Source organism: Danio rerio, chromosome 23 (genome assembly GCF_049306965.1).
Source record: "Danio rerio strain Tuebingen ecotype United States chromosome 23, GRCz12tu, whole genome shotgun sequence".
NCBI classification, from domain to species: domain Eukaryota; kingdom Metazoa; phylum Chordata; class Actinopteri; order Cypriniformes; family Danionidae; genus Danio; species Danio rerio.
In genome coordinates this window covers 27,197,058-27,210,531 of record NC_133198.1, presented here as the reverse complement: position 1 = coordinate 27,210,531, position 13,474 = coordinate 27,197,058, and the positions used below count along the sequence as shown (strand labels likewise).

The window sequence follows — 13,474 nt, the reverse complement described above, 5'->3', positions numbered from 1 at the left end:
AACTCTATTGTTTCTTATCCAATGTATAGTTTCAAATGACTAAAATGTAAATATAAGTCACTTTGTTAAACTGCAGTGTTGAATTTTCTACGTCAAAAGTCTAGAGAAAAGAGATCAAGTTCCTATAATGCAACTCATAACTGTAAATAAATAGAAGAAACATGTGAATCATCAAATACAGACAGTGTTAAATAACTTTTATTTCTGACAGTGTACAGTGCTGCTGCTGTGCAAATACTTGTTATTATAATAGCATCATGCTTCAGTAGACTCCATTAAGCTATTTTGCTCCTGCATTTTACACAATCAGCCTCTATTATTTCCTGCCCTGTGTATTTTATATTTTAGTCACGACGATCAGCACTAACTCAGACGATAAATTAATCTTTTGAAACAAACAGCATGATGCATTATTCATTTGCTCCGTTCACACACAAAGGCAAGCAATAAAGCTATTATTTGTTGCGCATGCTCGTACAATTTCACTATTGACTAATTTGGCTGAGGGCTGGCATGGGCTAATGCTTTAATTATGATGGCGTCAATTTCTCTGCTCTCACTCTGAAAACACAAATTCTTCAAGTAGATAGCTGGAAACAATTTCATGTCCTTTGATTTTTGGATTTAAACTTAATGTGCGGCTCACCGCAAACTGACGGAAGGTGAATTTTCAGTTTGTTTTAAGATTTGAACTGCGCAATCATCATCCACGATGACAGACCCGCAGACGAGTGACTGGATCACAGGGTGAATATGTGTGAGATGTCACAATAATAATAATCCTCCTCATCTCCCTCCATGACTGATGAATGGCCACCCTCTGTCATTCCACATTCTGTTCATTTTCCCTGTCAATTTTCATTCGCTTTTCTCAAATGAGTCCAGACACTGCCAAAAAAAAAAAAAACTGAATATATTTGCTGAAGCGTGTTGATGCCACCAGGCAATTTAAATGCATTTTTTTTTTCCTGTCTCAGCCTATATTACTTTTTTGAATGGCTTTGCTACTATATTTTGAGTCTCTATTTTGTACATTTACAGCCGTAGTGTTCGCCACTTTTGTATTCTGTCCTTTAGTCCAAGCAAAAACAAAACATTCACACTGGGCGACTTTGAAAATCCTGTGTTATGTATTGATCAGCAGCTGAGAGAATCACAAACAAAAACACAACACTGTCTCTCTGAGCTTCCCCATATATTAAGGGGTCCTTGAATCTTTTCAGACCAAGGTCCTTCTGTATATTATAGAAATAGTATTGAAATACAACCCATTCTCAAGGAAAAAGTAAGCATCATGGTTTAACTCTAAACATGGATGACACACATAAGCAGATGTATGAATGAGATATGTATGAATTTACAGTGATTAGCCAGTTCGAAAATGCAAAGCAGTTAAGAATTTTAATGACGATGTACTGTGCAACATACATTCACCTGCCACTTTATTAGATACACCTTACTAGTACTTTGTTGGACCCCCCTTTTTCCTTCAGAACTACTTTCTAATTCCTCATGGAATAGATTAAACACTTGAAATATTCCTTAGAGAATTTGGTCCATATTGACATGATAGCATCACGCAGTTACTGCAGATTTGTTGGCCGCACATTCATGATACAAATCTCCTGTTCCACCACATTTTAAATGTGCTCTAATGGATTGAGTTCTGGTGACTGTGGAGACCATTTGAGTACAGTGAGACTCATTGTCATGCTCAAGAAACCAGACTGAGAGGATTTGCGCTTTATGACATCTTGCTTATGTACTAATGGGCCCAAAGTTTGCCAAGAAAATATCCCCGATACCATTACACCCACACCAACATCCTGAACCGTCGTGTTGTGAATTCAGAGATTCTCTTCTGCATACCTCGGTTGCAATGAGTGTTATTTGAGTTACTGTTGCCTTTCTATCAGCTCAAACTAGTCTGGCCTTTCTCTGCCCTCTGGCATCAGCAAGGCATTTGCACCCACAGAACTGCTGCTCACTGGATATTTTCTCTTTTTTTGGGATCATTCTTTGTATATACCTTAGAGATTGTTGTGAGTGAAAATCTCAATAGATCAGCAGTTTCTGAAATACTCAGACCAGCCTGTCTGGCTCCAACAACCAAGTCACTTAAATCACCTTTCTTCCTCATTCTGATGCTCTGTTTCTGCAGCAGATCATCCTGACCATGTGTACTTGTCTAAATGCATTGAGTTGCTGCCATGTAATTGGCTGATTAGAAATTTGCATTAATGAGCAGTTGGACAGGTGTACCTAATAAAGTGGCCGGTGAGTGTATATGCAATACATACATGCAAAATATAGAAATATCACAATCAGTGTGTTTTAGTTTAACACAATGAAGCACATGAGCACCTTGTTTTGGTGCACTTTCTCATAATAACCATATGTTCGGTCAGTGAAAGTAAATGGTCTTATGTGGATTTTCAAACACATTTGACTATATGAGTATTTACTTTCTAAAAGCCGTGCAATCAAATGTTTTTTCAAATTGCTCAAAACACATTAGATCTTGTTTATACATTTAGCATCATGCCCTTATGATCGGATCGGCAAAAATGTATGTTAATTACAGTTGTAAACTGATCCTGAGGGAATCACAAACACCAAACATTAACACAGACTCTCTCTCTTAGCTTAATTTTTTCAGGCCATGACCCTCTTAATATTGCACAAAGATATATAATATAGTTTAGGAAACAGAATTTTAGCTTCCCTTATATTTATTCATGTCATTACAAAACCATCCCCTGAGGCCTGTCAGTGACATCCATGAACTAGCTGCATACTTGTGAAGATATCAAGTGAACTTTCTGAAGTGAACTCACACTAAGCCTGAGGACAAACTGTGCTAGTCGCGATTATACTGTTGACTGATTAGATGCTCTCTCTCTCTCTCTCTCTCTCTCTCTCTCTCTCTCTCTCGAGGAGAAGATTTAGAGCACTTGTTTTTAAAATGTAAAAGACTAGGTAATTTGTTTGAATTACTTAGAATATGGTTTCAGAGGTTTGAAGAAGATTTCTCAGATAAACTATTTATAGGTGGATTGAAATATAGGTTTATAAAAAGAAGGAAAGTATGTTTATTGAATTATTTATTAGGTACAGCAAAATTAGCAATATGGAAAACTAGGAAAAATAAAGGTATGGGTTTGATGGCAACTGATCCATAAGTAATGTTTCTGTATTTGGTGACAGCGAGAATAAAAATTGAATTTGCGTATTACAACTTAACAAATAATGTAGCTGGGTTCCATGAATGCTGGTGTATTAATGAGGCTCTATGTGTTGTACATGATGATCTCTTGGTGTTAAATTTTTAAATTTTGTATGTTTTTGAATATATCTGAGATGTTTTTTTTAATTGGCAATGTAAGCAATTGATAAATTAAAGTATTATTCAACCTCAACCTCTCTCTCTCTCGGCACAGAATTAAATCAGACATGCTGCATTGGTGACACATGCTGCATATAAGAGTCAATGTTGATTTTCTCTGCTGGATTTAGACAATCTGTGAAAATCTTTACAGTAATAGGATATAGTGTGACTGCATGGCATGAGAAGACACTAGATTTGTCATTCTGGTGAACAAAGGCTTCTAGAAAATGCTGTTTATCAATTTTATACATCCACTGAACATTTTTTATTGTAGAATTTGATTACCAAACAGTTATAGTTTTCATTGTATGGACAAAAATGTCTTTTTATGTTACATGAACATGTTCTTGAACTGTTATATTTTACCATTTGAAAGTATAAAAAAATATTTATTTAACTTTTTTTGATCATGGACAGTTTTACACATAAAATGAGCTTAATTAACACACTTTAAGGGTTTTTGTAGGACAGCTTAATAGTTACATGTTCAAAGAACTGAAAATTGTAAAAACCCTTACGGTTAATCAATAGATTTCCATTGGGACAACATAAAGGAATTGTGTAAAACCAAGCATTTTTTACAGTGTAACTGATCAAAAGTGGTTGTAAAGTGATATATGTTACCAAATATTTTAAGTAAATGCTACTCTTTTAAACAATCTATTAATATAAGAATCCTGAAAAGTAGAATGTGTCATGGTGTCCAAAAATTTGAATTGGAAAAAAATGAACACTGATAATGACAAAATCCATAATTAAATTAGAGAAAAAAAATGAAACTGGTGAAAATATTGCACCACAATGAAATTCTAAAATATAACAATATTGCTTTTTTTTAAGTGTTTTAATCAAATAAATATATCACTGGTGAACATAGGGACCTCATTAGCAAAATCATTGTGATAAAAATCAAGTGATAGTTCACCCAACACTGAAATTCTGAAATTCTCTCATAATTTACTTACACTTCACTCACACAAACCTGTTTTTTTCTGTTGAACAAAAAAGAAGTTATTTTGAAAAATGTTGTCAACCGGTAACCTTTGACATAATTTTTTTATATTTATTTTGCCCTCAATGTCAATGGTTATCAGTTTCTAATAATCTTCAAAAGCTTCTTTTTGTCAACAATCATCTTCTGTTGTGTTTAGCTGTTGTGTAAACTCATAAAGGTTTAGAACCACATCAGAATACAGTTTCATTTTTGGGTAAAATAACCCCTGTTTTAAATCTTTATTATTGTTCATTTATGAAAATATTCATTGTCGTTTTGGCATTAGCCTGAAATGTCAATGCATCTCATGAAAACAAAAGAGAAAGCATGCAGTTTATGCAATGATGCCTAAAGCATCACTAAAGGGTTTATTGTTAGCAATTCTCCTCCAAAAAAAATTTAAAAAAATTGTTTTTTAAAGTATTTTAATCAAATAAATACAGTACTGTGTATTTCCAAGTGAACATTAGAGACCTCATTAGCAAAATCATTAACATTAGTAAACCTTAAAGACATAGTTCACCCAAAACTGAAAATTCTCTCATCATTTACTCACCCTTTACTTGCACAAACCTGTTTCTTTTTTCCGTTGAACACAAAAGAAGTTATTTTGCAAAATGTTGTAAACCAATAACTATTGACTTCTACAATATATTTAATTTTCCTCAATGTCAAAGGTTATCAGTTTCTAACATTCATCAAAATCTTCTTTTCGTAAACCGCCATCTTCTGTTCTGTTGAAATGAAAGAACCACTTGAGAGTTTCATTTTTGGATGAAATAACCATAAATAATGTTTAAAATCTTTAATATTTAATATCATTTATAAAAAATAATCATTGTAATTTTGTCATCAGCCTGATATGTCAAAGCATCTCATGAAAACAAAAAAGAGAATACAATCAATTTATGCAACGACGCCTAAAGCACCACTAAAGGGTCTATTATTAGCTACTCTCCTCCAAAAACAAATATCTCCTAATCCGTTTTCCTAACGTCATCTGTCCCTCAACTTCACTCTCTCATCAACATTCCTTCCATCTTTCTGTTAAAGCTCTCTCTCTCTCTCTCTCTCTCTCTCTCTCCATCTGATCTCTAATTCCTCACCACTGTGGTTTATGCACAGATGAACACCCTCATGACTTGTGTTTACTGTCATTTTCAGATTGACAGGCATTGCGAGCCTCAGATGCCTGCATTTGCGAATCACAGCAAATTACGGATGGTAGACTAGCGAGAAATGGATGGAGATAAGAAGGGAAGGGCTATTTCAGGGAGCGAGTGTCTGGAATGCCAGCTGTTGACTCAACTCCCTCTCTTTCTCTCAGTATCTCTCTCTCTCTCTTTCCTATCTTTGAGTCTTTGTCAGAACCCCTTTCTCAACCTCGAGCCCTCATCACACAAAACTTTTCCAACCACAGAGCCCACGATAATTATAGCACACTGCCATCCTACAATTAACACACACACACACACATAGAAGTAAAAACTCTCGAGCTAGAGCCACCATATAAAAGCCAGCCAGCCAGACAATGCTCACAAGCAGGCAGACCCAGCTCATATAAACACTGAGAAAGCTGCTGAGTGGATTCATGGTGTTTTGAATAAGAACTTGATCACCGGTTCAATTTGAAGTTCTGACTGGATATCGATTTGAGAAAGCATCTCAACACTAATGAGCGCGAGCAATTCTTCTGCCTATCGATCGGAGCGTAGTTACCATCAGACGTCATCCTCCTCATCTTCATCCTCTACCTCTGCAAACCCATACATGGAGAAGAGCCGAGGACTCTTCGCTGACGACTTTGGATCTTTCATGTGTCCGAAGGATGCTTTGGGATTTCCAAGTGAGTGGAAAGCTATATGCAGATCTTTATGGATCTGTATAACTTGTTTTTGAATGTGATTTATTGCTGTTTGTTTTCATATTCTATTTAGTTTTCTGCCCGCTAGGGGTTGTATAATATGTCAGCTGCATGAGGCCTGAAAATACATGTATTTGTAATAGTATAAATATTGTTATCACTTTATACTGTCGTTCATAAAAATAAAGCTTCAAAAGTTTGGGTTCTTAATATATTATTAATAATATTTGTATTCTTAATATTCATAAATATCTTTATTGTGTAACCTTTAACATTCATTCCAAGGATGTTAAAGGTCAACATTGACAATAATAACCCTTTTTAATGATTCTGACTGATTTTTGACAGATCATATTAGGAAAATACAAATAGATAAATAAATAATTAAAATATTAAATATTTTTATTAAATAATTATGTATTAAATTGCATATTAAATATTAAAAATATTAATAAATTAAAAATATATTCCCATAGAAGAGTTATTTTAAATTGAAGTAATTTAATAAATTAAATATTAAATAATTAAAATATATTGACATAGAAGAGTTCATTTAAATTGAAATAATTTATTAAATTAATTATTAAATAACTAAAATATCTTCACATAGAAGAGATAAAAGATAAATTTAAATTATAATAATTTAATCAATTTAATATTTAATAATTAGAATATATATACATTTAAATTGAAGTAATATTATCTAATATAACATTATTTATTTCATTATTTTTCTAAATAAGTTCAGCCTTGTTTTAATTATTGTGTGTGTGTGTGTGTGTGTGTGTGTGTGTGTGTGTGTGTGTGTGTGTGTGTGTGTGTGTGTGTGTGTGTGTGTGTGTGTGTGTGTGTGTGTGTGTGTGTGTGTGTGTGTGTGTGTGTGTATATATATGCCAATAGCAAACCTTTATTTTTAAAAGAAGTACATGAGATGTATTTAATAATCACAGTTGCATTCTGGTATAAGTAAAAAACTGAATAGTCAGATGTGCTGTACAAGGGTACCTGGGGGGCAGAGAGAGGGTAACTCTGGGAATGTTTTGGGCCAGAGCCAATGCTGTGACTTCATTGTTGGGGAATGACCTAACAGCGAGAGCACGGTCTGTTGCCAAGCGTGATATTGAGATTCACCAAGGCACCTTTTCACACTTCATTAGAGAAGGATATTAATGCACTGGAGTTTTTGATATAGAAGTGCTTGTGTAACACAACAGAGTATACAGTGTGCATGACTCATTGCTGATATAATTATTGTTTAACACAATTTAATGTGTATTAATTTTTACTTTATTAAAACTGCATGAGATTTGGTGACTTTTGTCACACTTATACAATGACAGAAAATGTTAAATGCTTAACTTTTGCTATAAATAGGCAGCTATAGGAAATATTGGGAAATCACTCTTTCATATGTAGACAAACCCAATCATTGGATTAAATTTAATTTCTCCGTATTCGGCTCAAATTTGAGTTGAAACATCACAGACTTTTTAGTCATAAAAAAGACCTGAAGCAAAAAAAAAGACATAAAACTTACATTTGAGCTTTGATTTAATTTAATAGTCTGTCTAATATTATGTGTACAGCTGAGGTCAGAGTTATTAGCCCTCTTTTCAGATAGACTAAAAGCAGTTTTTAATTTTTTTAATGTGTAAAAATTATTAGCCCCTTTAAGCTAATTTTTTTTTTCCCGATAGTCTACGGAACAAACCATTGTTATACAATAGCTTGCCTAATTACCCTAACCTGCCTACCTAATTAATCTAGTTAAGTCTTTAAATGTCACTTTAAGCTGCATAGAAGTCTTGAAAAATATCTAGGAAAATATTATTTACTGTCATCATGACAAAGATAAAATAAATCAGTTATTAGAAATGAGTTCTATTGTTCTGTTGAAATATATTGTTTACCGTTCACAACCAAGGTCACTTTCATGGGAGTTTCAAAGCAGCTTTCTATTGGTCAACATTGCAAATCTGCTTGACCAAAATCTGTGTTGTGAAATCTGTATGGGAAAATATTTGTAAAATTCACCATTTCAAGGATTCATATTGTACACATTGCATGCTGAACAGCTATGAATATAAATGAATATAATATAAATCAAACACTTGATTTAGTTTGAGTTTTGTTTTCTTGTTAACAAAAAGGTGATTTTTTGAAGAAAACCAGTTACTATTATTAGTGAAATACCTGCTAACTTTTGACAAGGTCTGTCCAACATTATATTTCTGCCATGCAACTAATACAGATTAACAATTATTGTTGCATTGTCATGGTTTATTTTTCTGTTATGTACAGAGATTTGACATAAATTATTTATCTCCCCTCCAATCATTTTCCATCATCATGTTACATTTTGGTAATTTTCCCTCCAAATAAAATTTACCCAAAGCTCACAACATGACCTCTAAATAAATACGGGTGCTGTGACTGCTATTGTTGCTATATTTAGCATCCCTATACAAGAGAGTGGCATAACAGTGTTTAGCTGCTTTTACACATGAACATAAAAAAAACATGTTTTAGCTTTTATTTAAATTTAAAAGAACAAAGGGAGCTGATACATGTGTTACAAAGGCAATTACTGATGCGTTTTGTATCCGCTTGTTAAGTCGTGACGTATCAGTGACGTATAGAATACTGTTTTCAGGTCCAAGCAACTACTCATTGAAATTGAGTAAATATTTGCTTGTGGTTACTTTTTAGTCCTATATCACACTTTAAAATAAATTTTATATAAAATCATAGAGTACACAACATTCTCTGGACTTGCTGCATCACAAATACCAACATTTTAATAAATTATAAAAAAAAAATGTTTCACTTTGTGAAGTTTATTTATAAACTAATTTCGAGAAGATCACATGGCAATGATTGAACACAGCTGGTTCTGCATTAGCTATCTATAATCCACCAATCAGGCGATTCCTAACCCACTATAAAGAGCCACGGTTTCTCACTACAGTCATCTTTGACTTGAAGAATCCCACCTTCTATCCCTACTTCTCCAACTTTCCCTTCATAGGGCAGCATGGTGGCCCAGTGGTTAGCACTGTTGCCTTACAGCAAGAACGTCACCGGTTCTAGTCCTTTAATAGGCCAGCTGTCGTTTCTGAGCATAGTTTGCATGTTCTTCCCGTGCTCACGTGGGTTTTCCCTGGGTTCTCCGGTTTTCTCCCACATTCCAAAAACATGCACAACAAGTGAATTGATCAATCTAAATTTAGCACTACAGTCAAACCCTCATCCAGCAGCATATCTCTTCATAGCAATCATTTCAGTCATCAGCTCTTATCAAGGGGGAGCTATCGAGATCTACCTGAGCTCAAAGCTCCCCTCTCGCCCTGCAAACGGGAGGGAGCCCAGGGTTTAATGCCAAACATGCTTATAATCAATCATCAGCTAAGTGTATTTGGTGTATATATATATATATATATATATATATATATATATATATATTGCGATCGTGATTTTCGAAAGTATTACATCGTTTTGTAAACTTTTATCATTACCATTTACCATAAAGTTTGAAATAGCGCTTGGACCCGGAAGCCGCTTCGCGTGATGTCACACTTACAAACGTATAATGTTCTTGTTGCATCACAACAGTGGAAAATGAAACCGTATCTGTCCTGTTTAGCCTTGTTTGGCACGGAATGGAATAGTTCAGCATAAAGACCGATTCAGCGTGATAGTGGAAAAGCGGCTATTTACTTCCATTGTGAATAAATAAATACTTTGAAGTCAATGGTTACTTGTTTCCAAAAGTTTTCAAAAAATATTTTGTGTTCAACAGAACAACAAAACTTGAACTGGTTTGAAACATGTGTGCGTAAATGATGACAGAATTTACTTTTTTTTCATAAACCATCATTTTAAGGAAAAATAAAACTACTGAATGCTGCGATTGGCCGATCAGATTAGTGAGAGCCATGTAATAATCAATCAGTTCTTACATTAGATTTTATGTTTTTCATCAGACAGAACAGGCACTGTTGGAAACATCAAGACTCTTGGAGACACATACCAGTTCACAGTGGACGTGCAAGACTTCTCGCCTGAGGATGTGATCGTCACCACCTCAAACAATCAGATTGAAGTTCATGCTGAAAAGGTAAACACAAACATCTGCACAACATAACTGTGAATTGTTTTATATAATTGTTTAAATACCAAAAACAATGTGTGTGCATTTCTTTCAACAGCTTGCTAGTGATGGGACAGTGATGAACACTTTCACCCATAAATGCCAGCTACCAGAAGATGTGGACCCCACTTCAGTGAAGTCCAGTTTAGGGGCCGATGGGACTCTGACTATAAAAGCACAGAGAAACACAGCTAAACTGGAGCATGCACAGACGTTCCGCACAGAGATCAAAATCTAGACCTGTGCCCTCCTGCTGTGTCTGTTTCACTGTGATAAATGACCTTGAAAATATAGCTACTTAGCCCTGCTTTGTCATTCCTCCATGACCTTCTCTCATTTCTGCTCATTAGACTTGGATGGAATTTAATCCTGTCACATGTATTCAAAACCTTTAAGATGAATGCACTGCTAACGTCAGCTCTCTGCTAATGACATATCAGCTTACAGGACAAAGTGGGCTCCAAAATTCTGGAAGTACATTTAATCCAAAATATAATTGAAACATTGAAAGATATCAGAATATATATGGCTATACAGTAGATATAGTACTTTAGTACTTTAAATTAAATTTAGTTCACCCAAACATGTAAATCCTGCCATTATTTACTCATTTTCCACTTGTTCCAAACCCAATTAAGTTCCGTTGAACACAAAATAAAATGTGCAATGATGGAAAAGAGCAATGATTGACTTCCATGGTATTTTTGCTCCTATATGTATATGGATGTCAATAACATTGTCTTCAACATTCTTCAAAATATCTTGTGTTTAACAGAAAAAAGACTTTCATTTTCAAATTTAGCACCGATTAAAACTTTTAAATGTGTGGCTTCAAAAAGATCCTCAGATATTTCTCTTCTATTGAAGCTTAAGATGATCTGGATTAACGCTGTGCAATATATTATTACAGCATCGATAGCACCCGCAAAAGTCACACAGCAAAATATGCAATGTTGGGCTGGGATTATAGTTGGCCAGAAACCACAGGTCACAACACATGAGATTTGTAGAATCACTGCAGAATTTTACCACAATAGAATTAAAAGTTTATTATTTGCATGTGTTTTAAGAGAGTTTAAAGCATTTTGATAGCACATTAAGAATAATAATAAAGATAATTTAATAAAGATTAATTTTATTAAATAGTTTATATGATGAAGTCTATGTTAGTTGTAGTTGCAATTTCCTTATTTATTCAATAATATTTAACTAGTAAACATTGCTTTATATAAACGAATACAGTCTCATTTTTTACATTTTATAATGAACTTATTACAGTAAAAATCTCATTTATAACAGAGTTGCACTGTTTTTTGCCTTTATTTGCTCACTCATTCAGGCCCGTAGTCAGCCTATTAAAAGGGGTGGTTCTTTTTTATGAAAAGGGAGCTTTTTGCAGTTATTCTTCTCAATTTTAATTAAATTGTATGTTCAAATACAGCATTTTAGTGACAATTTACACACTAATCTTTGCTCCATTACCTTGTTGGATGGTGATCATAACCATACTTTTAGATGCAACAAAGAAATTACCTACAATTTTGTCAAAGTGCCTACCATACTATTTTACCTTAAAGTGTTTATTTAGAAATGTGCATTTAAACTTCAAGTTATTAGAGTTTTATAAAAATGTTATGAGATTAGAATTTTAAATTAAACATTTTGAATAAAGAAGTATGTATTCTGGACTTTTTCAGTGGGGTGTGGGTCAACACCCCCCCCCCCCCCCCCCCCAGCTTTTTTTTTCTTTTTAGCTCAGCAACAAAACAAACAAACAAAATTGTTACATCAAATTAGAAATGACATCTCTGTTATAGGCATTTGCCCCAACCCTTTCCATCATTTTCAGATGGGATGGTGGGCCAAATCACAGATTACAATGAGCTAACTTTAGCCCACAGGCCCTATTTTGGGCTGCTCTGGTCTATGCAATTTCTTTTTTAAATTTAATTGTTTAATTTCTGTAACCGAATACAGTTAGACTCTCTCCAAAAAACCATAAAGCACTGTTCATTTCACTTTAATATTTGCTCTATTGTGTTTATCTATGACTGTAGTTTGTTTGTTATATCTAAAAAATAAATGACATAAAAATATATTTATATTTCACTCCCTTACAAAACCATCCCAAATAAATCTAAGTGAATAACTTTTCAAAAAGAGCTATTTAAGTCATCTGGTGAAATTGTATTCATATCGCAGTATATATTGCAGGCAACAAAATATTGCAATGTCAAATCTTTCCAATACCGTGCAGCCCTAATCTAGATCACTTCAAATCCTGATGGAGAACATGATCATCAGGTTTTACACAAACATGTGAAGATTATGCATCCCAAATTCAGCCAGGATTGTCTACTTTAATATCACTTAAATTTATGATAATGATGTAATGGGGAAAAACATTTAGTAGTAGTATGTTTCAGACTTTTGGAGCTCATTGCTTGTCTAAATAAATATGCAACTCATTCCCAGATGGTACAAGACAGATTCACTGAATGTGTTATTTTTATCAAAAGCTACATTTTATAATCGTGTTGTGTTGAGTGATTGAAACACTAATTCAGAAAATAAAAACACATTTGATGATTATTTTGAGCAAATGATTTAAGTCTGAGTCAATGTGAGTCTGTCTTTTGGTTCATGTCCACTTTCATCCATGAGCAAATGACAGGTACTCGATGTGTCTCTGAGCACTTCTTCTATAAATAGAGACTGCTGTTATTTTTCAGTCTTATCATCTACTATTTTTGTACTTAATGTCATCCATCAACTTGTCGCTATCAGTGTGTACCAGATACAAATGCATACAAATCACCACCTGTTGAACATATTAAAGCAGCTTATTTATTTTCAATTTTGTTCGATAATAATAATGATGGGCTATATAAAAATATATACTTAATTAAACTGGAAAAACATTTAAAATGGAGCCTGGTAAATTACACTGGTACAAAGTGTATATTAATGTGTACAATTACTGAGGAAATGCAAACGATAACACAAGGTTAAGAAGACACATTATAGATAATATTTAAATGTGAATGTGAGATTTAAAGTAGATTAGGCAATAAAATG

At 33.8% G+C, this 13,474-nt stretch overlaps 1 protein-coding gene across 2 annotated transcripts; it reads left to right on the top strand.

The window, feature by feature from the left end:
• Positions 1–5,919: 5,919 nt before the first annotated feature.
• hspb7 (heat shock protein family, member 7 (cardiovascular)) lies at positions 5,920–12,988 on the top strand. 2 transcript variants are annotated; one of them, XR_012398318.1, is made up of 4 exons: positions 5,920–6,228; positions 10,230–10,363; positions 10,455–12,131; positions 12,214–12,988. XR_012398318.1 is itself a non-coding variant. In NM_001006040.1 (3 exon segments), coding segments are annotated over 3 exon segments (486 nt in total). In that variant the 5' UTR covers positions 5,920–6,056; the 3' UTR covers positions 10,635–11,073.
• Positions 12,989–13,474: the final 486 nt, after the last annotated feature.